Consider the following 26,022-nt stretch of genomic DNA (forward strand, 5'->3'; position numbering starts at 1 on the left):
TGGTTATATCTTTGTCTTTTTAAAGCATTGTCACATTTTCCAATTATGTTTACTTAGATTATGTAGCTATTTTTTAAAAACATTGTATCTCTCAGTGTCTATGGGGTCTAATACTTAAAAGGCTTGCAAATTAACTGTTAAAAGAATGACTGCAGGAACTTCCCTGGTGGTCTAGTGGCTAAGACTGGTCGTTGGGGTCCCAGGTTTGATTCCTGATCAGGGAAGGAGATTCCACATACTATGAGTAAGAGATCTCATGCAGCTTAAAAAAAGATCCCTCTTCAATGACGATCGAAGATCCCAAGTGTCACAACCAAGACCTGGTGCAGCCAAATAAATAAATATGAAAGAAAAAAAAAAGACTGCAGGGTGGCCGGACAGGAAGTGGGCAAGACTGAGCCAGGGGAACCAGGGGACCTGAGCTGGACCTAGAAGAAGTGGATCAAATCTCCCTGTCTATTTCTTCCCACGTGAAGCTGCACCCCACCATGAAACATGCACAGGTGCTCAGAAATGTGAGCTGCCTCAAAACAATGTGGTGAGTTTTTCAGGAAGTCAACATTTTCCTATTTAAATGACTGTCCTTTATTCTCTCCCATGTACTGCTTTTTTTTCTTTTTTTAAACTGATGTTAAAATCACTTTTCTTGTAAAATGGTTTAGCCATTGTGGAAAACAGTACGATAATCCCTCAAACAATTAAACATAGGGACTTCCCTGGTGGCCCAGTGGCTAAGACTCCACCCTCCCCAATGCAAGGGGCGTGGGTTTGATCCCTGGTGAGGAAACTAGATCCCACATGCTGCAACTAACAGCACAGCTAATAATAATGATGATGTAAATTTTATTTAATTATGCAGCTAAAGATCCCACATGCTGCAATGGACCTGGTGCCGCCAAATATTTTAAAAAAATAAAAACGTAGAAACGCCACATGATCCAACAATTCCACTTCTAAGTAGATATCCAAAATAATTGCAGACAGGAATTTCAACAGATATTGGTACACCCTTGTCCATAGCAGCCCTATTTACAACAGCCAAAAGGGAGACATACCCAAAAGTCCATCAGTGGATAAACCGAGAAACAAAATGTGGTCCAACCATGCAGTGGAACACTGCTGCTGCTGCTGCTGCTGCTGCTAAGTCGCTTCAGTTGTGTCCGACTCTGTGCGACCCCATAGACGGCAGCCCACCAGGCTCCCCCATCCCAGGGATTCTCCAGGCAAGAACACTAGAGTGGGTTGCCATTTCCTTCTCCAATGCATGAAAGTGAAAAGTGAAAGTAAAGTGGAACACTATTCAGCCTTAAAAAGGAAAGAAATTCTGACAGACGCGAGAACGTAAGTTGGACCTTGAGGATATAGACGGACCTTGAGGATATTACACTGAGTGAAATAAGCCAGTCACAAAGGACAATTACTATAGAGTGGAAGTCTGGGGGAGTCAGTGTTTCATGGGGACAAAGTTTCAGTTTGGAAACTGAGAAAGTTCTGGAGATGTTTGCGGGGATGGTTGCAAAACAATGTGAACGTACTTAATGCCACTGAGCCATGCATCTACCAGTGGTAAGTTTTATATTAGGTATACTCACAACAACAAAAGTTTTTAAATGACGTCTCTCTCATGAAGGAATGAATGGTAATTGACATTATGAGTTTACAGGACATGTTCATAATTGGCAAAAAGTCTTCAGTTGACTCTGACAACTTAAGTGTCCCACAACTGTTGAGGATTTTGCTGGCTCACGCAGTCCCAGTATGGAAACCACAAGGTTCTAAGGAGGTGACCTCTCCCCCACGCACACCTGCCCACACATTCTCCGTCTCGCCCTGCCTCCCCCTGCGCCCCTTCCTGGTGCCCCAGGCGCATGCGCACTCGCTCGGTGGGAGGTGAGTGAATGCGCACGCTCCGGGCACAGTCTCGCGTCAATCTCCGCCCCTTTTCCCTTCGAGGAGGCAGCCTCAGGCTGGTGCGCACGCGTCGGGGCGAGGGGCGGGTCCCAGCGCGGCTCCCCCAGGTGGTGGCTCTCGCGAGAGGCCGGCCCGCGATCTTGTAGCTCCCCCTCCCCTCCCTCCGCCTCCCGGGCTCCTGCTGCAGCGTCAGCCCCTGTCCGGCTTCGGTGGCTGCGGCGGCCCCGATCCCGCGGCTTCAGCCCCGGCGACCTTTGGGGCCCCTCGGCCCAGATCCGCAGCACCGCCCATCTTCGTCGCCTCGGCGCCGGCCTAGGCCGCGGCCGCAGCCCCGGGCTCGCGTCGGTGCCGCCCGCTCCCGGCCCGCCCCCTATGGGCCCCGGCTAGAGGCGCCGCCGCCGCCGCCGCCGCCGGCCCGCGGAGCCCCGATGCTGGCCCGGAGGAAGCCGGTGCTGCCGGCGCTCACCATCAACCCCGCCATCGCCGAGGGCCCGTCTCCTACCAGCGAGGGCGCCTCCGAGTGAGTGGGCCGGGCAGGGGCCGGGGAGGGGACAGGATGTGTGTGTGGGGGGGGTGTCCCAGAGTCGCGAGGTCTGGGGACGGGGTCGAGGAGAGAAGAGGGGAGAGGCCCCGAGTAGCGAGATCTGGGAAGGGGGAGTCCCCGAAAGGAGGGGAGAAGGCCCAGGTAAGGTCGGAGGAGGGATCCCTGAAGAGGAGAGGAGAGGATGAGGGACTCTGAGTATGATATTGGCGGGAGGGGGTCCCTGAATGGTGAAATTGGGCTCTGGCAGGGTTCTTGCTGGGAGATGATGGTCTGATAGTGAATCGGTCCCTGCGGGGATAAGACGGGGATATGAGACCCTACAGAGTGAAGCTATGGTAGTGATCCTCACCTGAGGGGAGAGGATGGGTCAGGGGTCCCTAGTGGTGAAATCGGAGGAAGGGGGAGGAGTCCCTGAGGAGTGATGTAGAGGGAAGGAAGGGGTTCTTGCATTCTAAGAACAGGGCGCATGGGGTTCCTGAAAGGAGAGGATGGGGCTGGCAGGGTCCCCGGGAGTGAGCATGGGGTAGGGGGGTCCAAGAAAAGGGGAAGAGGGTGTCTGAGAGATGAGGGAGGATCTTAGGGAATTTGGGGGGAAGGGAGCCTGAGAAGATTTTGCTGGTGGGGAGAGAAGCTGCTGAACCTGGGGAGAATGGTGAGGCATCCTGACAGGGGCAGAGAGGCTGGAGAAGTGGGGAGCGAGAGGGATTTGGAGGGCCAGAGGTGGGGAGAACTCGGAGCAAGAAAGAAGTCAGGGGGCCTGCTGGGACCCCTGAAAGCAAATGAACAGAGATTCTGAATTGAATGGATTAACAAATCCTTGAGGGGCTGGAGAAGTGGTGGTGGTGGTTTGAGGCCATGGAGGGGGATGGGAGGACTTGAGGGGAAAGAAGGGGACAGAGAAAGAACCTGGGCCTTTGGGGGTTGCCCGATGGCAGACTTGTCTTCAGAGCACATCCCTGACCTCCCCGCTTCGGTTCTCCATGCTGGAGTGGAGCAGGACAGTCCTAGAAACCCCTGGCCTGGGTCCGTGCGCCTTGTGCAGGTGTGATCTGTGAGAACCCAGAGGTGATGGGTGAATGGCATGTTTGGGGCCTCTCAGGGGACTTGGCCTCCCTGTAACCAAATGAAGGAGGAGCGCCTTGATGCACATGTGTGTGAGTTCACATCTTTCTCTGTCCCTGTCAATGTGGGGACACATTCCTGATTCTCAGAAAATTCGCTTGTTCTAGGGACTTCTCTGGCAGTCCAATGGTTAAGACCCCGAGCTTCCAATGCAGGAGACACAGGTTCGATCCTTGGTCAGGGAACTAAGATCCCACAGGCAGTGTGGCTCAGCACCCCCCACCCTCCAAAAAAATCCACTTATTCTTACAAGAGAGCTCCTTCATCATAGTTGCTCTCTCTCTTTTTTTCTTAAAATGTGATCTGTGATTTCCATCCCTTCAAAAATTTCCCTAGTAGAAGCCAGGCATTGGAATTCCAGAGTGTTGTTTTGTTTTTTAATAACCACAGTGGAGTTGCCATTAAATGTAAGATGGATTAATCAGCTGACTCCAGAATGCATTTTAGATGTCTGTTGGGCAGGCTGAAGACTTTCCAGGGTCTGAGGGTCTGGCCACAAAAGCTGCCTCTTCAGCCCTTCAGTGGAGGAGTTGTGGCACATACATTTACTCCTTTGCCTCCCCTCCTCTGTCCATCGCATCCTTCTTCCCCCTTTATCCAGGTCCCGGCTCAGGCGGCCGCTCCCATGAGCCCGGGCTTTGCAGGCAGACTGGACACAGGTGTCATTCACTCCAGCCTGTGCCACTTCCTTGCCCGTGATCCTCAGGCAGGTTACTGACCCTCTGAGCCTTCTCCCTCCCTTGTGGGCTGGGGTCTGCAAGAGACTCGCCTCCCAGGAGGATCATGAGAACTCAGCAAACTGGTTAAAGCTCTGGTACCTGCTCGCGATGTGGCACCTACCTCCCAGCGACCTCTTCTTGCTACCAGCTCAGGTTGACATCACCCAGCAGCAGGTCATCTTGCTCCAGGGTGTCCTTTTGCTCACATCTCTTTAAGTTGTAGGCAAGTCATGATTGATCTTGGGGATTGAACTCCACTCTACCCCTTTATCTCCTGCTTGAATCCCCCTACAAGATCTCCCCGAGCTGGGCAGTCAGCTTTGGCCTAAATGCCCTGGAGACAGACTTCCCTGGATGCCCAGTGGTTAGGGCTTGGAGCTTCCACTGCAGGGGACACAGGTTTGATCCTTGGTTGGGGAACTAAGATCCCATATGCTGCACAGTGCGGCCACTAAATAAATTAATAAATTGTATAAATGCCCTGGGGAGTGGTGGCTGGGGGGCCTCTTCTCTAGAGCTGCACTCACTGTTTGGCTAGAGCCCCAGGCCATGCCAGCCCTTGACACATGGCATGTTCAAATTCAGGGGAACTGTAAGCATAATATGCTTTCCAGATTAGTTCATTTCACCTGTTTTTTTTTTTCAAATGTGGCTAGAAAATTTTAATTGCACACATAGCTTATGTTCTTTTTCTTAAAAAAAAAAAAAAAAAAATTATTTGGTTGCATCCGGTCTTAGTTGTGGCACGTGGGATCTTTAGTTGTGGCCTGCAGGCTTAGTTGCTCCACGGCATGTGGGGTCTTAGTTCCCCAACCAGAGATTGAACCCACCTCCCCTGCATTGCAAGGCGGATTCTTAAGCCCTGGACAACCCGTGAAGTCCCTGTTCTCTTTCGGGCAGCTCCGAGTTAGTCCTCCTGGGCACTGAGCATTGAGCTGGCGTCCACCTGCCTGTTACAGGGAGCTGCCTTCAACTCCAGGATTTGATTCAAAGTCAAGTCACCAGGGAAAATAGCATACTGTCAACATTTCCTTTGAAAGTTCCCTGAATCACCCAATAAAGTGCCATATATGTGGTTGGTTTTTAATCACCGGGTCTAGGAATGTGTGTGCGTATAAATGCTTAGTGTTTACAGTAATGCTTGGGATATAATAAGCGCGTGCTGGCGGAACAGAATGCCCTGCATTTGTCCGCACCGTTTATAAATTATGCCCCTGTCTTTACCCATCCAGTGGCTGTGTGTAATCCATTTAAATTAGAGGCACAGGTGTAGCAGCTTATTGTCGTCCTCCCCTAGGTTCTGGTTCCTTGCTCTGAGGCCACTCTGAGTCTCAGTTTGCTCCTCCATCCTCATGAAAAATCCTGGGGACCTCCACTCCCTGACACCTAGGCTTCTCCCCATGGTTCCTTCATCTCCTTCCCTTGTGGTCCAAGCCTTTGTGTCAGGAAAGAGGCCTCCTGGATCTGATATCAGAGCCATCGACCTACAGCTCATCCCCGAGATCTAACCTTTATGATGTGGTGAGGGGTGGCTGGTTCTCGGGGAGGCCGGCTGTGTGTCTGTGGATTGTCTGTCTTTCCTACCAGATGATAGGCTCTTGAAGCACAAGAGTCAAGTCTGATTCACCTGCTGGCCCCAAACCCCAGGGCCCAGGATGCAGTGGTGGCTCGGTGACCCTGGCTCAGACTGAGTCATCTCCTGGTGGCTCCCACACTCTCGCTCACCCTTGCCCTCGGGGTCTCTGCAGAGCACACCTGGTGGACCTCCAGAAGAAGCTAGAGGAGCTAGAGCTCGACGAGCAGCAGAAGAAGCGGCTGGAAGCCTTCCTTACCCAGAAGGCCAAGGTTGGCGAGCTCAAGGACGATGACTTCGAACGGATCTCCGAGCTGGGAGCCGGCAATGGCGGAGTGGTCACCAAGGTCCAGCACAGACCTTCGGGCCTCATCATGGCCAGAAAGGTGAGCCGCAGCTGGCAGTAGGGCGACTGCTCTGTCCCCATGCTCTGTGGGCGCCGGTGGTCAGCGGTCTGGGCAGGTTCCCTGGAGATAGGAGGGAAGGTTAAAGAGTGCAGGCACCTGCTTTCTGATTGGCTCCTGGGCTCAGAGGCCCCACCTCCCCAGCTTGGGTTCTAATTAGATTGTGGCAATGCAGGCTTGCCTCAGGCAGCTCCTCCTCTAAGACTGCCCTCGGCCTTCCCGGCTGTGGCTGCAGTTCAGATTCGCAGGAATGGACTGGCTTGAGAAAGGAGCAGATGGAAGAGAGGAGAGTCAGGTTCCCTTAGAGCCAGCTGCCCCCTGACATCAGAGCCAGAAGAAAACCCTGCCCACCAAGACCAGCTGCTGGGAGCGACAGTCACCTTTGGGGAATGGGGTCCAAATGACGTGTGTTAGCCAGTGTTCTCCAGAGAGAGGGAACCACTGGGGGTGTATGGGGGAAGAGTAGACACTGGCTCAGGCAGTCATAGCAGCTGGCGGTCTGAAGTCCGTGGGGCAGGCCTGTGGGCTGCAGACCCAGGGAAGAGTTGATTCTGGAGGTGGATCCGCATCCCTTCTAGGAAGGCCTTCACCTGATTGGATAAGGCCCACCACTTAGACGGTCATCTGCTTCCTTGAGAATCTGATGATTCCTGTGTTAAATCACATCTAAAAATACCTCCACAGTGACGTCTAGATGGGTGCCTGACCCAACAACTGGGTGCCATGGCCTTACCAAGGGGTCATGTGAAGTGACCATCACCTCCCTGTTCAGTGCAGACCCCGATGCTGAGACGTCCCTCACTGGGGCTGCTGTGCAGCTGCCCTGCTGGTCTGTGGGGGAAGGTCCCTGAGAGACACTGGGGGTGGGGAACAAAAGGAGGTCCCCACCAGGGGACAGTGGCTCCTGCACACGTCCCCAGGGCCATTGTGTTGACGTGTGACTTAGTTCATACAGTCATCTTCCTTCAGACGTAGAAAGCTCCCTCTTTGGATCCCATCATCTGGACCCCATGGTTTCATAATCGCATTCTTGGACACTTGACCACCCCGTACCCTGGTGACGGGATCTGCACAGGGCCCGCCTTTCCTGGGAGACGTGCACTTAGGGCTTCTGCTGGGGTCTGTCACTTGCCTGTCCCTCTGCCTGCCAAGCTCCTCCCTCCTGAAATGTACAGCCCCTTGTTTTCTATTTCTGTCTGCTTTCCGCAGGCCTCCTTTTCCAAACCAGAGCAGCCCCAGAAATCCCTGCTCTGCCTGAAGCACCCCCAACTCCAGGGAGCAGAAGGGCAGCCATGAAATTCAGACAACAGTGGGGGGTGGGAGGGACTTGGACTCAGAGTGCTCCTCAGGGTCAGAAGGGTCTTCAGGCTGGCCAGGACTCTTCCGGGTGGTAGATAACCTGACTTATGTAACCGTGGATCTCTGAGAGTTTGTCTACAGCTTCCTTAAAGCCTGTGAAGTGGGGCTTCAGAGTTTAAAGTTGGAGAGTTGGGCAGGTGTAGTCTAGCTAGGAGTCCTGCCCCATGTATGTCTGTGCCCAGCTTTGACCCCTGCCTCAGTCACAGACTCTCTTTGCTGTTTTTGCAACTTTCCAGAGCTTCTATAATCCTTTGAAAATAAAATCTTTGGAAGGGGAGGGAGGGGAAGGGACTCCCCTTAGCAGTCCAGTGGTTAGGACTTGGCACTTTCACTGCCAGGGCCAGGGTTCGATCCCTCGTTGGGAAACTGAGTCCAAAAAAAGAAAAGAAGGGTCCAAAAACTGGGGGGAATGGGTCTCAGATTTTGTTCCGCATCAGGCGTGATCTCCTCTGGTTGCCTGTGGCCTGTGCAGCCACGCACCCAGGGTCACACAGTTCAGGGACACCTTCCCTGGTGGCCCTGGAGCCCTCAACCGGTCTATGGGGGTCCAGAGCTCCTGGAGGGCCAGTTCACCCCAAAGGCCTGTTTGCCAGTATCCAGCCAAGGACACAGGTGGGGAAATTGAGGCTCAGTGACCTCCTTCCTCCACTACCCTTGGTGGAATTCTGAGCTCCCAGGAAGCTGAGTCTGAATTCCACGCATTCCAAGGGTGTGAGCTTATCAGATGGCCCAGGTGTAAGGGTGAAGGTGGGGCTGGCCGGCAGGATCAGCAGGGATCCTGCTGTGGGCTGCGGTCCCTCCTGGCCCTCTGATGGGCAGGGCAGTATCCTGACCAGTCCCACACGAGCAGTGAGGCCAGTCCCACAAGACCCAAGGGAGCTGGTCTCCAAATGTTCTCTGGACTCCAGCGTGGCATCCCTACTCCTCCTGCGTCCTTGTGAGAGCCCCAGGCTCGAGTCCCAGGAGTGTGTTGCGCCCACATGGGTCTCCTGACTTCCTGTGCTCCCAGCAACGGAATGTGTGTTCAGCCTCTGTGTGTGTTCCTCCCCTCGGCCCCTCTGGCTTTAAGAACGGAGGTTACAGGCCTACCAAAGGCCACGTCCCAACGCTGGCCCCCTTCTTTGGAGTGATGGCCCTGAGTCAAAGCTGGCACAAAATGTGTACTCCTGTGCCCGTAGACCAGCAGCTCTGTTCTACTGAGAACCTGAGGCTGAGCTGGTCGGTGTCTGGCTTGGGCTTGAATCCTCTTGGATCTGTTCTTTGCAGTTGACCTAGTCTGTGGGCACGTGCTGGGTGTCCCGTCACAAGAGAGAGCCATCCTGCTGGGGTGGCTGTGGGAAGGCACGCTGTCTGAGGGCCTGTGACCAGAGCTCGGCTCTGCAGGCAACCTTCAAGTAGGGGTGGGATGTTTTGCCTGGGGGCCTCGTGGGTACCAGGCACCGTGTTGCCAGAGTCTTCCACAGTTCTCCAGGTTTTGAGGGGCATTTGTGTGGGTCCCACACATACACTGTGCCCCCTGAACTTGGCCCACACCCCTCTAACAGGCAGCTCTCTGTCCTTCCACCTGGCACCCCCACCTTCCCTTGTCCATCTGGCTGAATCCCACCCATCCTCTGAGGCCTGGCTTCAGTGTCACCGGAATCCTGGGGCACCTGTCTGATTCCTCCATCAGCACCTCTACCACCTGGGGTTGCTCTTCCTGTGTCTCACCCATTCCCGGTGGCATGTTCCCTCCAAGCAGGACCTTCTCTGCTGTCTGCTCATCACTGGCCCTGCGTGTAATCAACTCCACAGAAATGTCTGTTGAATTGGTCACTTTCAGATACCTGGGCTCTGGCTCTGCCTCTCTGACAGGGGTGGGTGGAATTATACCCTTTCCTTGTGGTATCGCGATGGCTTGGGCACCTGGGACTCTGAGCAGCCAGGTCAAGGATCCACAGCCTGGCTCTCTCCCACCATGCGGGGAATCTTGGCTTCCCTGGGGTTTGTAGCTGGGCATTACTCTGGGCCCTTTGTCAGCTGTCTTCTGCGTCTCTCTAGGCGGTCCTTCCTCGTCTTTCCAGGTATCGTGATGAATTTGGTGACAATCCTTTCTGTCGACTTGGACTCAAGGGGAAGGGGAGCCAGGCTCCCAGGGGGGCAGCAGAAGGTTCACTGTGGTCTCTCGGCTGGCAGGGGAAGGGGAACCCACCCCAATGAGGGGCAGCGGTGAAGCAATTGCCCTGTTGAACAGGGTACTGCTGGGTCTGCTCCTGGAAGGGCTGACACTGTACAACTTGATTCACAGAGCTCCCCCTGTAACCAAGTGGACAGTGTTGCCTCTGATGATACGTTTTTTAAACAGCTTTAATGAGATGTAATTCACCTACCATACAATTGAGCCTTTTAGAGTATTTAACTCAGTGATTTTTAGTATATTCGTGGAGCTGTGCACCATCATCAATTTGAGAACATTTTCATCACCCCAAGATGCATTCCATCCCCATGAACAGTCACTCCCCCACCCACCCTCAGGCCCTGGCAACCAGAGACCCGCTCTCTGTGACTGAGGGTCAGCCTGTTCTGGACGTTTCCCATTAATGGAATCACACCCTGTGTGTCCTTCTGTGTCTGCTCCTCTCACTTAGCGTTATGTTCTCAGGCTGCATCCATGTGGTAGCGTGTCGGGGCTTCTCTCCTCATCATGGCTGAGTGGTGCTCGCATGCGTGGAGGGACAGCATCCTCGGCCTGTCCCTCCTTCAGTTGATTCAGGGCATACGGGTTGCTCCCATCTTCCAGATTCTGTGAACATTCCTGTTCAAGTCTGCACTTGGGTGTGCGTCCTCGGCGCCCAGGTAGGTGGATGACCCCTCCTTTCCCGCCCCCTCAGCCGTGCGGCCCTGACCCCGCCCCCTCTCCCCCGCAGCTGATCCACCTGGAGATCAAGCCGGCCATCCGGAACCAGATCATCCGAGAGCTACAGGTGCTGCATGAGTGCAACTCCCCGTACATTGTGGGCTTCTACGGGGCCTTCTACAGCGACGGTGAGATCAGCATCTGCATGGAGCACATGGTGAGCCCACCCCTTCCCCCACCCCCTAGAGCCCTGGCCTGTTCGGGGGGCCTAGCGCAGGTGGGGAGGCGGTGCAGCTGTGTACACACTGCACATAGCTTCCTTCGTTTCTTAAGCACCACATAGCCTCCTCTCAATTTTGCTTTCTCCCTGGATCCACGGGAGACACTGCTCTCTGTGGGTTCAGAGCCAGCCCCATCTTGTTCCCTCCATTGGTCATCCCGGCGTCCATGTGCACCCATCAGGTAATTTACGAAGCACTGTTGACAGACACTGAGGTTGTTCCCAGTCCCTGCTGCGTTATGAATAATGCTAGGTTGAAAGTCCTTGCACCTGGGACTTCCCTGGTGGTCCAATGGTAAAGACTCTGTGCATCCACTGCAGGGGACGCAAGTTCAATCCCCGGTCAGGGAACTAAGATCCTACATGCTGTGTGGTGCGGCCAAAAAAAACAACAACAGGAAAGTCTGTGAACCTAAGCAGGCCCACCTGGGGAGGGCTGCTTGAAGAAATGCTTGACTGCTCCTTCCCACGTGCCCTCTAGCCAGAGTGCGTGGTCTGGGACACAGCTCTGGACCCCCAGCTCAGGCCTGTGGGGATCAGGCCTCTGCAGTGGAGGGTGGGCGCCCATCTCCTTTAAACCACGGCTGATTCCTATGCACCCCGTCATTAAGGAACTCTGGTCTCAAGGCTCAGAAATGGGTGGGATTGAATGTCATGAAAGCAGAAGTGGTCAGAGCTGAAGGCCCCTGGAGGAAACACTGCCGGCCCTCTGCCACCCGCCCTCGGCAGGTAGAGCCCTGCCTGAGCCCAGCCGTCCAGCCCCGGCCCTCGGGGGCCCTTGCAAAACCAGGATGCAGTGTGGCTTTCAGCAGGCAGCTTCCGTTACGCCCAGCCTCCAGCCCACTGTCCTCTATGTTGGTTTTGTAATGAAGGCAGGAAACGAATTTAAGCAAGAGCCCACCAGGAATGCTTGTGAGCCACAGGGAGGGTTCCCCCCCAGCTGCTTTGCCCCAACCTGGCAGTGCCCAATGGGTGCCCTTTCCCCACTGGGGAGAAGGCGGTCATATCTGCCCGCCCACCTGGCCACCTCCTTGCAGATGAGAGTCAAGCAGAGTCAGGGCGAGAAATGGACGTGAAGTCACTCTGGTCTGAGGGAGCCTCTGCTGTATTGTAATGAACCCCCCACTCCCACCCCCACCTCTCCTTCTTCCCTCCCCCGCTTCACCTCCTCTGTGTGTTTTTGGCCACAGTACACAGGCGTGGCACGTGCAATCTTAGTTCCCTGACCAGGGATCAAACCCGCACTCCCCGCTTTGGAAGCACGGGGTCATTAAGACCCCGTGAAACCACCATGGACGTCTCCCCATCTCCTCTTCAGCCACCCCCACCCCTGCTCCCTGCATATCCTGAGTCAGGAGGCTCCTCTTTCCTGGCAGAGGAGAGGCAGCGTCCCAGCCCCGCCCCTCCTCTTCCCCCTCCACTCAGTGGGTGTGAAGCATCGGCTCCTGTGAGGCTCCTTCCCGGAGCACACATGATGCTGGGGAGAGGCTGGATTCTCTTTGCTTGCTGGGCTCGTGCTTTAAGCTCCTGGTTGGGCTCTTCTGGTTCACTTTCATAGCGAGCATAAGAGGACGGTGGACACGTAGATCACACGCAGACTCCAAGACACGGGCCCCAGTGTGGCCCACGCACCCTGCTTTCTGCTAACAGGTGAGGGCCCACAGAGCTGTGCCTTAGGGAGGGGGCGCCCTGGGCGGGGAGGGTGTGAGGAAGGACAAGACAACAGGAAGTGGCGAGAGAGCCCAAACCAGTCATGCCCTTGGGATCCTGCACTTAGTGGTGAGGGGGCACTCGCAGTCCCCCCACCTCCTTTTGCGGGACTCTGGAAAAATGTCACACTGGGTCTGTCCGAGAGGGTGAGGATGGGGCAAGGTTTCGCCTGTACGCAGGGTCCTGCTCTTTGGTTCTCCTCTTCCACCGGAGAGCTTCCAGCTCTAACTTGTGGGAAAAGCCCCCTGGCTATGATGAGCAGCCTCAGTTCAGCCCAGGAGAAACTCACCTGCCAGTGTGGAAAACAGCAGAATTGGCAGCTGCCCCGGCACCCAGACCTGTTCCTGGGGGAAACAAGAGGCCCAGACCAGTGGACAGTGGTGTCTCGGGGCTGCAGTGGCCAGGGAACAGCTGACTGACCGCTCAGAGGCACCTCTTGGTATTTCTTGGCCTGCAGTCAGATCTACCAAAGAATGCAGTCCCTTTTCTACAATAATGAAAAATCAGATGCGTCCTTCAGCAAAGGGGAGGTAAAGAATGACAGCAGGCAGCTTCCCAGGGGAGAGATGAAACCCACAGTTATGCTCCAGAGGAGCAGTCTTCCAGGAGAAAAGAGTGCATCGTACGAACCCACAGATGAATGGACAGACAGGCTGGAAACGTGGTCTTCCTCTGTGTACATGGATGTGTATACAGGAGCATGGAAGAATCTGGAAGAAAATAACACACTTCAGGAAGGCTGGTGGAATTTCTGGGAGATCAGGGTACAGTTCACCTGCGTTTGACTTTTTAAGAGGAATGTATCAGGTTTCTTTGGAGGTCCAGTGGTTAAGAATCCGCCTGCTAGTGCAGGGGACACGGGTTCTATCCCTGGTCTGGAAAGAGTCCACACGCCCTGGAGCAGCTAAGCCTGTGCACCACGACTACTGAGCCCGTGCTCTAGAGCCTGTGCTCCACCCCAGGAGAGGCCGCTGCAGTGAGAAGCTCTCACGTGGCAACAAAGACCCAGGGCAGCCAAAAATAAATTTTTAAAAATCTTAAAAAAAAATGGTACTAAAAGAAAGATGTATTCGTGTGCTCCGTTCTCAATGAGCGGAGGGCTTTGGGATGCTCAGAGGACACAGGCAAACTGAAAGCTCACAGTCACGCATAAGGAGTAAGACCCGGGCTCAGAGGCACCTTGCCGTGGGCCTGTCACGCCACATCCTGTCCCATGTCTGCTCAGCTGTGGACCAGGGGCTCTCCACTGGGCGACGTGGGGGCCCTTCACGGTTGTCACAGCCAGGGAGATGCTTCTGGGGGGCAGGGACGCTACCCATGGTGCCCAGGATGGTCCCTCACAGAGAATGGTCCGTTCTGATGTTGGGAGCGAGGTGAAGAAGAACCTCACTGTGTTCTGAGCCACCTCTAGACCCCAGCCTGGGGCCTCTCCTGCCCCCATCTCCTCATGAATATTCTCCCTAAACACCAACCTACAGGCGTATCACAGCCCTTCAGAAAATTAGGAGTGTGAGGAGCCAAGTCGGAGAGCAAAAACCACGATCCTTTTTAAACATTCCTTTAAGGTTGAGAAAATGAGAAGAAGGGCTTCCCTGGCGGTCCAATGGTTAAGAGTCCGCCTGAGAGTATGGGGGGACACGGGTTCCGTCCCTAGTCCAGGAAGATCCCACATGCCATGGAGCAACTGAGCCCCTACCCAACAACTCCTGAGGCTGTGCTCCAGAGCCCATGCTCCACAACAAGAAGCCACCGCAATGAGAAGCCCTGCACACTGCAACGAAAAAAACCCCCTGCTTGCTGCAACTGAAGAAAGCCCAAGTGTAGCAGTGAAGACCCAGCACAGGCAAAAATAAATAGTGGTTTTTTTTTTTTTAATGAGAAGAAAAGGAATTCCCATCTCACCAAGCATGTAGAATGGGGCTGGGCTGGCAGCCTGTCTGCTGGGTGCACCAGGCCGCCTCATCCTGTGGGTTCCTCTCCAGCCACACCCACCATGGGCGCGTGCACGGCCACTCGCCCCCTCTGGGGCAAATCCATAGAGCCTACATGGATTCCCAAAGTGTCAGAGGGCTGGGGTTTTCCAGAACTCTCAGCACAGCCCTTCTCACCAGACACAGTGGGGACAGAGGGCTGGGAAGGGGGACTAGGCATCCCCGAGGCTGCAGGCTTCTTCCCCACTGCCCAGCGAAGTGAGAGGCCTCCTGGGGCAGCAGGTGGCCACAGGGGCCCTGGAGCAGGAAAGAGAGAAAACAGGCTGTCCTCCCCGCCTCGAGTTCACATTTCAACCACCTCTCCCAGCATCCCCCAGGTCCAGCTCTGGCTGCCAAACACCCTGGGGGCATTTCCGCCTGGCCAAGAGGTGCTGTAGGCCGGTCGGCGACCCCTGGGCTTGTGGTCTCCACGTTTGCACAAGACCTTGCACAAGACACTGGGTTTCTGTCGTTTCCTCATTAGTGTGTGGATTTGGGTCCCCGCCCGGGTCGGGGAACCAACTAGGGTGACCTGTGTCAGGTCCTTTGCTGGACATCCCAGGAGCAGGACAGTGAGCAGTGGCTGTCGCTTGCTCCCCTTCCCTGTGCCCCTCAGCCATCAGGCCTTCCTGGTGGAGCCGGGGAGCCTTCGGCCAGGGAGCAGTGAGGGAACCCATGGGCTTGGCCTCCCTTCTGCACTGGACCCTTGCCGCTGGCACCCCTGTGGTCTCGCTCCCCTTTCCATGGCATGGCCGGCTTGCTGGAAGGGGACCCAGGCCCCAGAGCTGCGAGTCCACTCAGGTACACTCTCTGGTGCTCCGGCTGTGAGCTCAACCTCTAGCCCGTGGAGCACTGGCCTCTGTGGCTCCTCTCTGCCTGCTGCTAACTGGCAGCCTAGAAAAGGTTGAGTCCTCTTGTCCAGCCAGGGCCTTGGTTCCAGGAAGCTCAGCCGCCTGGGAGCACGGTGGCAGCCTTTCTGGTTCTTGAGCCCTTGAAGCAGTGGGAGTCCCTGCCTTGGGCCCGTGGGTTGCCTCTGGCTGTGGTCTGGCCTCTTTCCTGCAGACGTGAGTGAGCACCCACTCGCCAGGAGCCTGGGAAGTGGTTTGTTTTCCAGCCTGCTGCTCTGGTGTCCCGAGGCCCTGGCCTGGCAATGGCTCAGAGCAACTTGCCTCTCCCCTGTGCTGTCCCCAGGATGGCGGCTCCTTGGACCAGGTGTTGAAAGAAGCCAAGAGAATCCCTGAAGAGATCCTGGGCAAGGTCAGCATCGCGGTAAGTGTGTAGGCACACTCCTGGCCCTGCACTCTCGGGGTTCATTACTGCTTCTCCCTGCTTCCAGGTGACCAGGCTTCAAGGAGCCCCTGGAAGCCAGTGGTGGGCATCAGCGTGGTCCCCTTCAAAGAGGCATAGGTGCCATTGCCAGCCTCCACCAGCTGTGTGCCTGAGTGGGCCAAGTCCTTTGCCCATGAAGTGGGGTAATGCTCCCCAACCCATGCAGGCCTTGGGCGGGGGAGGAGACGCTGTGACCCCAGACACGTGGTGTCCCATGGTGCTGTCATCGTTGACTGTGGCCTCGCTGACTCGGTGAAACAGCCTCTCCATCCTTCACCCTATCAGCCTGGGGAGCCTGAGCACAGTCCCAACAGTGAAGGGCTTAACAGAGGATGCCCCTGGGGCTGGGGTGACCTCCAGGGCAGGAGGCTGGCTGGACAGTTATAACCTCGGGCCTTGTCTCAGCTCCCAGGGATCCCAGCCCCTCCTCAGACGAGGAGAGAGCATTGCCCACGTCACAGGCAGGGGGCTTTGTGAGAGTCAATGAGGTGGGTGACTGTTCCCACCCCAAGGATGTGGTGACTGTCTCGTGGCCACTGTGGCCTGGCCCTGGGGACAGTCCCCCTGACGGCGCCCTGCGGCTCCCCTGCAGGTTCTGCGGGGCCTGGCATACCTCCGAGAGAAACACCAGATCATGCACCGAGGTAAGGGGAGGGCACCCCAGCCTTGGGGTGTGCGGGGCGGCGGTGTCCTCACTTCCAGCTCTGCCCCCAGACGTGAAGCCGTCCAACATCCTGGTCAACTCCCGGGGGGAGATCAAGCTGTGTGACTTCGGGGTGAGCGGCCAGCTCATCGACTCCATGGCCAACTCCTTCGTGGGGACACGGTCCTACATGTCTGTGAGTCCCGCGGTCCGCTGTGCCCCCGGGTTCTTCTGCGGTCCTCCCTGCCACCAACCCCGTCAGTTTTTCCCCGATTTCCAGGTTTTCCAGAAGCCTGCTCTTCCCTGTTGTGCCATTTCTGTCTTTGCTGGGTTTCTCCTCTCCTTTGAATTTCCAGTCTCCTTCATCTTCTCACTTAGGTTTTTGTCTCTCTGCCCAGCTTCTCTCCACTGCTAGTAAAAGTCCAGTCGGGGAGAATCGTCAGTCAATTTCTGAGCCAGGCAACTGGCCCTGCATTATTTTAGTAGCCATCCAGGGGATTTTAAGAGCAAATTACGAGAAGTCAGTCTTGGGATTGTCCTAAGAGCAAGACGTCCCTGGGCAGGGCACTGTCCAGCTGTGGGTTGTGGGTTTGTGGGGGGCTGCCGTCAGCTCAGATGGATGGAGTGGAGGGAAGAGACGGAATGGCCTACTTTCTGTCGGGGTCTCTGGAGGGGTCCCAGAGTGGGACAAGGGTGCAGGGGGACCCCAGGGTGCCAGTCCCTCCTCATCACCCTTGGGGTGTCTCCCTGTCTACCCGCAGCCGGAGCGGCTACAAGGCACCCACTACTCGGTGCAGTCAGACATCTGGAGCATGGGCCTGTCCCTGGTGGAACTGTCCATCGGCAGGTACCCCATCCCCCCGCCGGACGCCAAGGAGCTGGAGGCCATATTCGGCCGGCCCATGGTTGATGGCGCAGAAGGAGAACCTCCCAGCATCTCGCCACGGCCGAGGCCCCCCGGACGCCCCATCAGCGGTAGGGCTCAAGGCCAGGGCTTCCGGCTTGGATGGGCCCCAGAGCCTGGGGATGGCAGCTGCCTCCCCACGGGCCCCTCTCAGCACCAGCTGTCCCCCTGGGCCGTGCTCCCTGAGGTCAGTAGTCCTCAGATGGTCCTGTGGCTTCTGGGGACAGCACTGCAAGTGCCCCAGACCCTCCCGTCTGGGGCCGCTGCACCTGTTGCTGCCAGCTGGCTGCGTCGAGAGGCTCAGTCCTCAGCCAAGGCAGGAGTGGGGTAGAGGGGTGGTTTCTCCCACATTTTATCACGAGAACGTTCAAGCATACAGAAAAGCCAAAGGGTTGCCCAGCAAGCAGGCTCGCACCCACCACCTGCCATGGCTGTTCTCCTGTGTCAGGCCCAGCCTTTCGGGGAGTGCAAACTGAAAGGAATTCAACTCAGGGTCTCCTCCAGTGGCTGCTTGGCTTCAGCTCTGTTGCACAGCCCAGCGTGGGCGGGAAGAGGGGTGTCCCGCAGAGGTCTCGTGGTACCTGGACCAGCCACCTGTGAGATTCAGGCTGATGCTTGCACCATATTGAGGGCTGGCTCAGGGTCAGGATCAAGGTCCCAGCTCAAATGGTATAATTAGGCAATGGCACTTAGGGATCTGTGACTTTATTTTTCTTAAGTGACCAGAAGAGAGTTGAATTAAGTTTGAGACCAAAGGACCACGCAGTGGACTGCAGTTGGTTGGCTGGCTGGTTCCTAACAGCTTTTTTGAGATAGAATTCACATAGCAAAGGATCCACTCAATTCATGCTAATAACACTGGATTTCTGTACCTTCACAAGGATGTCCGACCACCACCTTACGTGAGTCCAAAACATCCTTGTCAGCTCAGAAGGAGCCCCTGTCCCTCTCCCCTCCGCTGACAACCAGGAACCCACTTTCTGTCTCTGTGGATTGGCGTGTTCTGGACGTTTCCCATTAGTGGAATCACACCCTGTGTGTCCTGTGTCTGCTTGGGGTCTGTCCACGTCACAAGTGTTGGTGCCTAGCTCCTTTTTTATGGTCACATAATATTCCACTACTTGCATCATTAGTTGGTTTCACAATATTTTCAAGCCCAGACCCTTGCTTCCCTGCTGCCATGCCCAGACTGCTGGGCTATTGTAACTTCCTCCGAGGGGAGAACCTCCCCCACCCAAATCTGTGTCCTCTGACCCTGGCCCCTCCTTTCCCTGCCTGACTCCCAAATAGCGCCCCAACCTCCCAGGCAAGGAGGAGCAGTGGGCTATGCCAGGCCATTCGCCTGCCAGCACCTCCCCCAGCCCGGCCCCAGCCCGAGTGCCCATTTCAGGCCAGGGGACAGAAGGCAAAAGTCCAGCTGCCAAATGCAGGCCTGGCCAGCTGGGTCTAAGACAGGGGTCAGCCACCTCAGCCGGCCACCACTGTGAGCCCACAAGTCTGGGCAAGGTCATACACACAGCTGCCCGCCCACTGCCAGCCCCACCCCCACCCCCCGCCAAATGCCCTGCTTGCACAGGGAGCAGGGGTTTGGATTTGGGACAGCCCAGACGCAGCCCCATGCCAGATGTATGCCTTGTCAACCAACGTTCCTATCTGTTTCCATGTTTGGGGGTTGTTTCCTTTTTCTCATTGACTGGAGGGTCAGGAGAGAAGTTCCTTTCCCAGGAGGGCAGCCAGGCCAGGGAGCCTGCCCTGTGGTTTGGGCCAGGTGGGAAGAGGGTGGTCGGCCTCACGTTCCACACACTCAGGCCTTGATGCCAGACAGAAGCACAGTGGCCACCTGCCCATCTCACCCGAATTCATTTCTGCCCCGGGCAGGTCACGGGATGGACAGCCGGCCTGCCATGGCGATCTTTGAGCTGCTGGACTACATTGTGAACGAGGTGCGTGCCCAGAGCCCCGCTGGCAGGTTCTCCACACCAGCGGGAGTAAGCTATTCCAGTTGGAAGTCATCCCCCCAAGAAGAGAACTGGACACGTAGACCGTGGGGTGTGCGGGGGAGGGGCCGCAGGGAGAGATGGAGACCCTAGTCTTCAATAGGATGTTGTTATGTTACCAGGTGTGAAGACATGTGGCCTCACTTCTACCTGTGATACATAGACCTACTCTCCCTAAGGGGCTGTTTTCTTATCTTTATAGAGATGAACCCAGAATTGTTACTCTGAGCCCAGGGGCTAAGTGCAGGGGCCCAGGCACCCTAACACCCGCACCTCCTTTTCTGAGCATCTTGGTGTCTGTGTGAACTCGTGAGTCCTCCCACTTCCTTAGAGAAGGTTCAGGCATCCCCCCCCCCCCGCCTCAGGGAGCCCCCCGCCCATGAGAGGGCAGCGTGGATGCCCACTGTACAGATGGGTACATCAGGGCATGAAGAGGGGAATGGCACAGGGCCCAGCAGGAACTGACCCCAGAGCCAGCCCTCTCAGTATGGCCGCATCACTGTCCTGGGCCCTCTGGGACAGACATGGCTTCCGGTAGCCCTGGGGCATTGGGGCGGCTGGGCTTGGGCCAGGCTTGGCTCTCAAGGTGAGCAGCTCAGAGCAGGGTCAGTGATGACAGAGCAGGGCGGGTGGCTCTGGTGACCGCACTTGCTGCAGCCAGCGGCGCTGCCCGGGCCCGGCTAGCACGTCCTCCCCTGGAGGTGGAGGAGTGGGCTTCTCCAGTTTTCAGGCCCAACCCCAGCAGCTGCTGCCTGCCTGAGATCCAGACCCTCAGCTCACTCCAGGCACTTCCAGAGGGGGCGGACAGGATGGCCCTCTCCTTCTCTCCAGAACCAGTTGTGATCCCAACATGGGAGCTCTTGAAAGAAAACTGGGAAGAGCCTGACCCAGGTGGCAGGGCAGGCGGCAGGGCTCCCAGGGAAGCTGCTGGAGGGAGTGGGATGGTGCCCTCTGCCTCCATGAGAGGTATCCTGAGGGTCCCCACGGCTGCACAGCTAGGAAGCATCTTTCCCCCTGATTCCCAAACCATCCTTGACCTCTGACTCCCACCCATCTGGTCTGTCCTTCAGCCTCCTCCCAAGCTGCCCAACGGTGTGTTCACCCAGGACTTCCAGGAGTTTGTAAATAAATGGTAAGATGGGGTGGGTTGGGGGAGCAGGCTGCCTGCTTCCTGGGGTGACCGCCAGGGCCTCAGGGATGCTAAACAATGGCAGCATCTGGTGGGACCAGAGCTCAACTGAGAATCGGTCCCCCTCCCAAAGCTGCTAAGTCTCACCCCTAACTCATCCCCACCACCCCGAGTGAAACCAGGCTCTTTGGAAATCACACAATTTCCGCCCTGCCTTCTGCCAGCAGGCACCCCAGGTTGCTGGCCCTTCAAGCCCGTCACCTCCCAGCTCCCAGGTCAACCTTCCAAGCCTGTTTCAAGGAGGCGGCCCTCTTTGCCCTCTGTGGGTGATGCAGCCTCAAGCCAGCGGACCGTGGACCTGGAGGGCCAGTCTGCCAGGCGCCCTGCGTGTTTAGACGCACACATGGCAGCCCGGGCTTGCACGTCCCACAGCCGATCTGCAGCTGTGGGTGCTGCCATCCCCCACCACCCTGTGAACCTCTCTGTGCCCTTGGAGGCTGTCAGTTTAAAGAACTGCCACTCAGCCCTGAGCTGCCATGAACAACTGCCTTTACATAGTTCTGCTTTTCTGAAGGAAAAACATCCATTTTGACACTTGGACTCCTGAGCTCGGGGTTTTTTATTAGATGTTTAGCTGCGGTTGCTACTAGGCCTCTAAGCTAGCAGCAGCCTGGGGCTTTCCCACCCTCTGTCCCTTTCCCTCTTGTCCTGGTCCCAGGCCCTTGCCCTTCCCTTCTGGGCCAGGCGTCCTGCTCTCACACCAAAGGGTGCGGTGGGGCCCCTCGCCCCCAAGGTCCAGGCAGCCAAGGGCAGAAGGACGCAGGCTCCTCCCCTCGGCACTGACTGCCCGCTTCTCCTCTCTCCCACCTCCTGGGACCCGCAGCCTAATTAAGAACCCAGCTGAGCGAGCAGACCTGAAGATGCTCATGGTGAGTGACACCCAGATTTTGAAGATTCAGGTGTCCCTAGCAGACCCTCCGTGCCCCAAGTGAACACCTGAGTGGGCTCTGATGACGTGGGCTGGCATGTGGAGGCCGGGCGAGCTGCAGAACCCATATGGGTCTCCCTGGCTCACTGGAGGGTTCCATGCAGACCAGCCGAGTTCCTCCCAGCTCCCCAGGGACAGAAGGGCCTGCATGCCCAGGGCTAGGGCTCAGAATGACTGGCCTCTGAGGCATTGGGGGCACCGCGGGGTTATCTGCCTTCCTCTAAACCACGCCGCTCGATGTCCTTGGAAACCAAGGTGGTCACCAGAACTGACCTTCTTACCAGCAGAGCTGCCTGCCAGCCTTAGGTGGCCATCACAGCACCTTCCACCCACGTCTGCTGAGGACATTAGGCCTTCCTCCACTGCCGGGTCTGACTATCTGAGTCTCAGAGAGAAAACACTTCCAGGCACTCTTCGTGTCCACAGGGGAGAGAAGCAGCCTCTTGGGGTGGCTGCGATGTGGAAGTGTGAATAACCTAGCCACATGGGCTTCTGTGCCCTGCCCACACCTGCAGAGGCCCCCACCCAGCCTTCCTCCAGCTCTGCACCTCGGGACCTTTGCACAGGATGGTCCTGATCCTCTGGGGATGTGTCCTGTTGCTCTCTCCCCAGCTGTGGCCCCTGCTCCAGCACCTTCCCCAGAAAGGTACCCTGTCTGAGCCCACCCCTGTTAGCTGTGGGTCCCGGCTGTAGTTAGTCTGCTGTGAGCCTGGCCTGGCACACCTTGTAGGGTAGGGTCAGCATGAACCTGCTTCTTTCTAAAAGTTTCTTATTAAGTCCAGTGACGTGTGTTTCGGGTACGCATGACAAAAGAAGCCCATGTTCATGGTGGACATTACAGATCAAGGGGACAGCAGCACAAACTTTGAAACCCCCACGGTCTCCCCCCAGCCCAGCTCTGTGCAGTTCACACAGTTCAGGCCCACATCCAGGTCTCTGCCTGGGCGACACCATGCGCTGGGTGGGGCTGACTGCTATCTTGACCACAGGGACCCTGGTCCCTTGATTTGTTTTTTTTCACCCAAGCCTAAGCCCCTTTTAGGAAGGTGGGAGTAGTCTTGCTTCCCCAGCTGGTGAAAGAGACAGATGTCGCTTGAGGGCGTAGACCCCCACCCTTCTGAACCAGGGACCTCTGGGAGTCCAAATGGGAAGTGTGACCGTGAGGGTCACTTAAACTGACGGAGGAGGTGCGATCCTGCTCCCCGGCCACACAGGCCCTGTTTCCAGGCTCAGGAGCCTCAGCTAGTGGTTGCCACCTGGACAGGACGCACGGGGAACTTGCTGTCCTCACAGAGACCTGTGGTTCAGGTCAGCTGTCCTCACGCAGGCAGCCCTGCCCCCTGCGACACGGGGCCACACCTGAGGACATCTGTGTTTGTCGCACTGGGGGGCTTCTAGCGTCAGGTGAGGGGGGCCAGGGAGGCCACTCCACAACCCACTGCAGCACCCAGGGAGCCCCACAGAGGGTCACCCGGGGCTTCAAGGGGCACGGAGCAGCCTGCCCCTTGCCTGAGACCCTGTCCCACGTCGCTGGCCCTGGGGTGGGGGTCCAGCCATCTGTCCAGAGCCAGACTGCTCAGGCCACTCCTTCCCTTTCAGAACCACACCTTCATCAAGCGGTCCGAGGTGGAAGAAGTGGATTTTGCTGGCTGGTTGTGTAAAACACTGCGGCTAAACCAGCCCAGCACGCCCACACGCACCGCCGTGTGACGGTGGTCCTGCTGCCGCCACCAGGCCTTCCCCCCGCCCCGCCCCGCCCCTCCTGCCAAGCCCTCCGAGGGGATGCACACGTGGCCCTCAGGCCCAGGGAGGCCAATACCGCTGTGCTGTCTTCTCAGATCCTGCTTCCTTAGGTTTAAAGAAAAAAGAAAAAAAAAAAAACAGGGAAAGAAAAAGCAAATGTGCCAGTCGTGCTTCTTGTTCCTTATCCTTGGGGTCTCGGTCCCTGTCCAGCCGGGGTGGACGCCTCCACCAGGGCAGCCCAACCCCCAGGGGACGGTGACCTTGGGCACTGACTTTGCTCCTTTCCAAGCTGTGAGGCCTTGGAATGGCCCCCAGAGAGAGGGGGTGCCATCTTGGGGTGGATGTGTGCCCCTCGCCTAGCGTCTGCCCCTTGGAGGTGGTCCCCCCAGCCCGGAGGAACAGTCAGGTCCCCGATGGCTGTCATTGGGTCCCCTCTCCAAGCTGCTCCTGCCTCTGGCTGCATAGCCTGTCCTTGGCAGAACGTGACCTGCCCCCCAGGAGGTACCCTCCTGTCCCCTCCTGTGCTTCGGGGAGCAGACTCTTCTGACAGCAGCCTGAGCTGACACTCGCTCGGCAGAAAGGAAGCCTTGGGTTTCCAAGCTGTCGTGTGGTTGAAACCCCAGCAGATCGTGCAGATAAGGCCTCTCCCCCCACGCTCGCCACCCGACAGATGTGGGCGGGTGCTCTGTGTCACCTCCACTCGCCCAGCAAATCAGAAGTGACCACCTGGGGCACGTCACTCTCTTGGGGCCTTGAACTCTCCAGCCGCAACAGATGAGAAATGAGTCGGTGGCTGTGAGGTTGTCCCAGCTCCCAGTGTCCATTGGGGTGCCCAGCCAGGCCCCCTGCCGTGGTCTGTGTGAGGCTCGAAGCTGAGACCCAGCCTTTCCACCTTCAGGGCTGTCCCGCCTCTGATGGTGGAGGCCGCCTCTGAGCCATCAGGCGGTAGGAAGTGGTGGAGGGCAGGGCCTCTTCTAAGGCTTCCCCTCCTCCAGACTCTCCGAAGATGAAGCTCTGAGCCTCCCCCCAACCCCAATACTTCCTGAAGGCTTGAAACAAGTTGATATTTATCTGTGATAAGTTTCAGAGGAAGGTTCTCCGAGGGCAGTGGGCCTGGGGTGAGCCAGCTCTTCGTTTCTGGAGAGGGGGGCTGCAGAAGATGGGGGCATGTGGCCCTTTGGGAGCTGCTGGATCCTTTTCTTCTCTGGGAGACCCTTCTAGTCTCGTGTGTTTTTCTCCCCCCTCTGTGGTCACCAAAGAGAAGACGAGTTGGTAGCTCTTCCAACCAGGTTTCTGCCACTTCATCGTTGCCCCTGAAATCTCACCTAATTTAGAAAAGAATAAAAAAGATAACTAAAAGTGGCAGAGGTGTGGCTCTGTGGGCACCCTGGCTCCCTCCGGAGCCTCAGAGGGGGAAGGGGACCTAATGGGTGAACTGTGACTCAGCATCTTGGCCCGTAGGCACCCAGCACTGGCAGTCACAGACAGGCCCATCGTCGGGCCAGTCCTGTACACAGTCAGGCTTCGGGCCTGACCGCTTTCTGTTAACAGAACCGACAGCCACTTGCAAGGAGGAAGAGACCTCGTCGATAGGGGTTCTAGGGGTGCCGGAGAATTTGGGGTAGGTGGGGTGAGGCCTCCAGGGTTGGTGAGGGAGCCCAGAGAGGAGGATTCGAAAGCAGGCGCCTCTCCCAGTCCATCGGCTCCCCACAGCTGCTGCCTGCTGTGTCACTTTGCCAGGACCCCAGGGGCCCTAGGGAAAGGACCGGCAACATGTGGCTTCTCCCTTTTCCCATTCCAAGGCTCATCCAGGAACATACCGGAGCCCTGGAGACCACGACGAAAGTGACTTTCGACAGCCCGAGGTCTCCTCTCTATCGCGCCCCCTGCAAATGTCCCTAGACTGGCACCCTCTGCTCTGACACCCCATCTCTTCCGAGTTTGTGGGGGTCCAACCCTGGCTGCTCCCCACAACCTGGTGGCCACAGACAGGCCTAGGGATGCAGTTCCCTGTCCTGCCGAAGCCCTCTCCTGCGAGGGGGCAGGCTCTTAATTCCTGAAATGTGCAACTTCTGTTGCTTTGTGGGTTTCCTGACATGTGGGGGTCCAGGCAGAAGGCAGAGTCAGTCTGCCAGGTACTCCCAGGCCCATCCCCAGCTTCTTGTGAAAGACTGCGTTCTGTGTCAAGGTTCCTTGTGGCTGTTCCTTAAGCCCTGAGACGGCCAAGGGCATGAGATGACACGACTGCCATGTCCAGGGACCCCCAGCGCCCCTCTGTCTGACCGCATGTAAATCAGGAAACGAATCTGAGAGCTTCAGAATCTCACCTGTTGGGTGTTTTCTCACTTGGGTTTTGAGTTTTCTTCACTTTTGGGAGTTTGGGGGCCTTTTTTGGTTTTTTTGTGTGTGTATGTGTGTGTACCTCGTTTGGAAGAAGACACCCAACATCTTGTTGATGCAAGTTTCTCTTCAGGTTGAAGTTCTCATATTAAACAGCACTGAGAAGGACTGATGCTGAAGCTCCAATACTTTGGCCACCTGATACAAAGAGCCAACTCATTGGAAAAGACATTGAGGCTGGGAAATATTGAGGGCAAGTGGAGAAGGGGGCAACAGAGGATGAGATAGTTGGATGGCATCAGCGACTCAGTGAACATGAGTTTAAGCAAACTCTGGGAGATAGTGAAGGACAAGGAAGCCTGGCATGCTGCAGCCAATGGGATCGCAAAGAGTTGGACATGACTGAGGAACTGAAAAACAACAGCACTGCAAGACCACGTGTGCTGTCCCCTGTGTCCCCAGAGAGAGCAGGCTCTGTCCCTGCATTGTTCTGAGCCCTGAGCAGCTCACAGGTGACCTTG

At 56.6% G+C, this 26,022-nt stretch overlaps 1 protein-coding gene across 1 annotated transcript; it reads left to right on the forward strand.

The window, feature by feature from the left end:
- The first annotated feature begins 2,043 nt into the window (after positions 1-2,043).
- On the forward strand, positions 2,044-23,318 carry MAP2K2 (mitogen-activated protein kinase kinase 2). The gene is made up of 11 exons (XM_055546936.1): positions 2,044-2,431; positions 6,045-6,255; positions 10,539-10,685; positions 15,620-15,697; positions 16,350-16,401; positions 16,472-16,596; positions 17,162-17,375; positions 19,183-19,247; positions 20,372-20,433; positions 21,314-21,359; positions 23,018-23,318. The coding sequence occupies exons 1-11, from the start codon at positions 2,340-2,342 to the stop codon at positions 23,126-23,128; spliced, it is 1,203 nt and encodes a 400-aa protein (XP_055402911.1). The 5' UTR covers positions 2,044-2,339; the 3' UTR covers positions 23,129-23,318.
- The last annotated feature ends 2,704 nt before the right edge of the window (positions 23,319-26,022 follow it).

The sequence above is a fragment of the Bubalus kerabau genome, chromosome 1 (genome assembly GCF_029407905.1).
Source record: "Bubalus kerabau isolate K-KA32 ecotype Philippines breed swamp buffalo chromosome 1, PCC_UOA_SB_1v2, whole genome shotgun sequence".
Classification (NCBI taxonomy): Eukaryota; Metazoa; Chordata; class Mammalia; order Artiodactyla; family Bovidae; genus Bubalus; species Bubalus kerabau.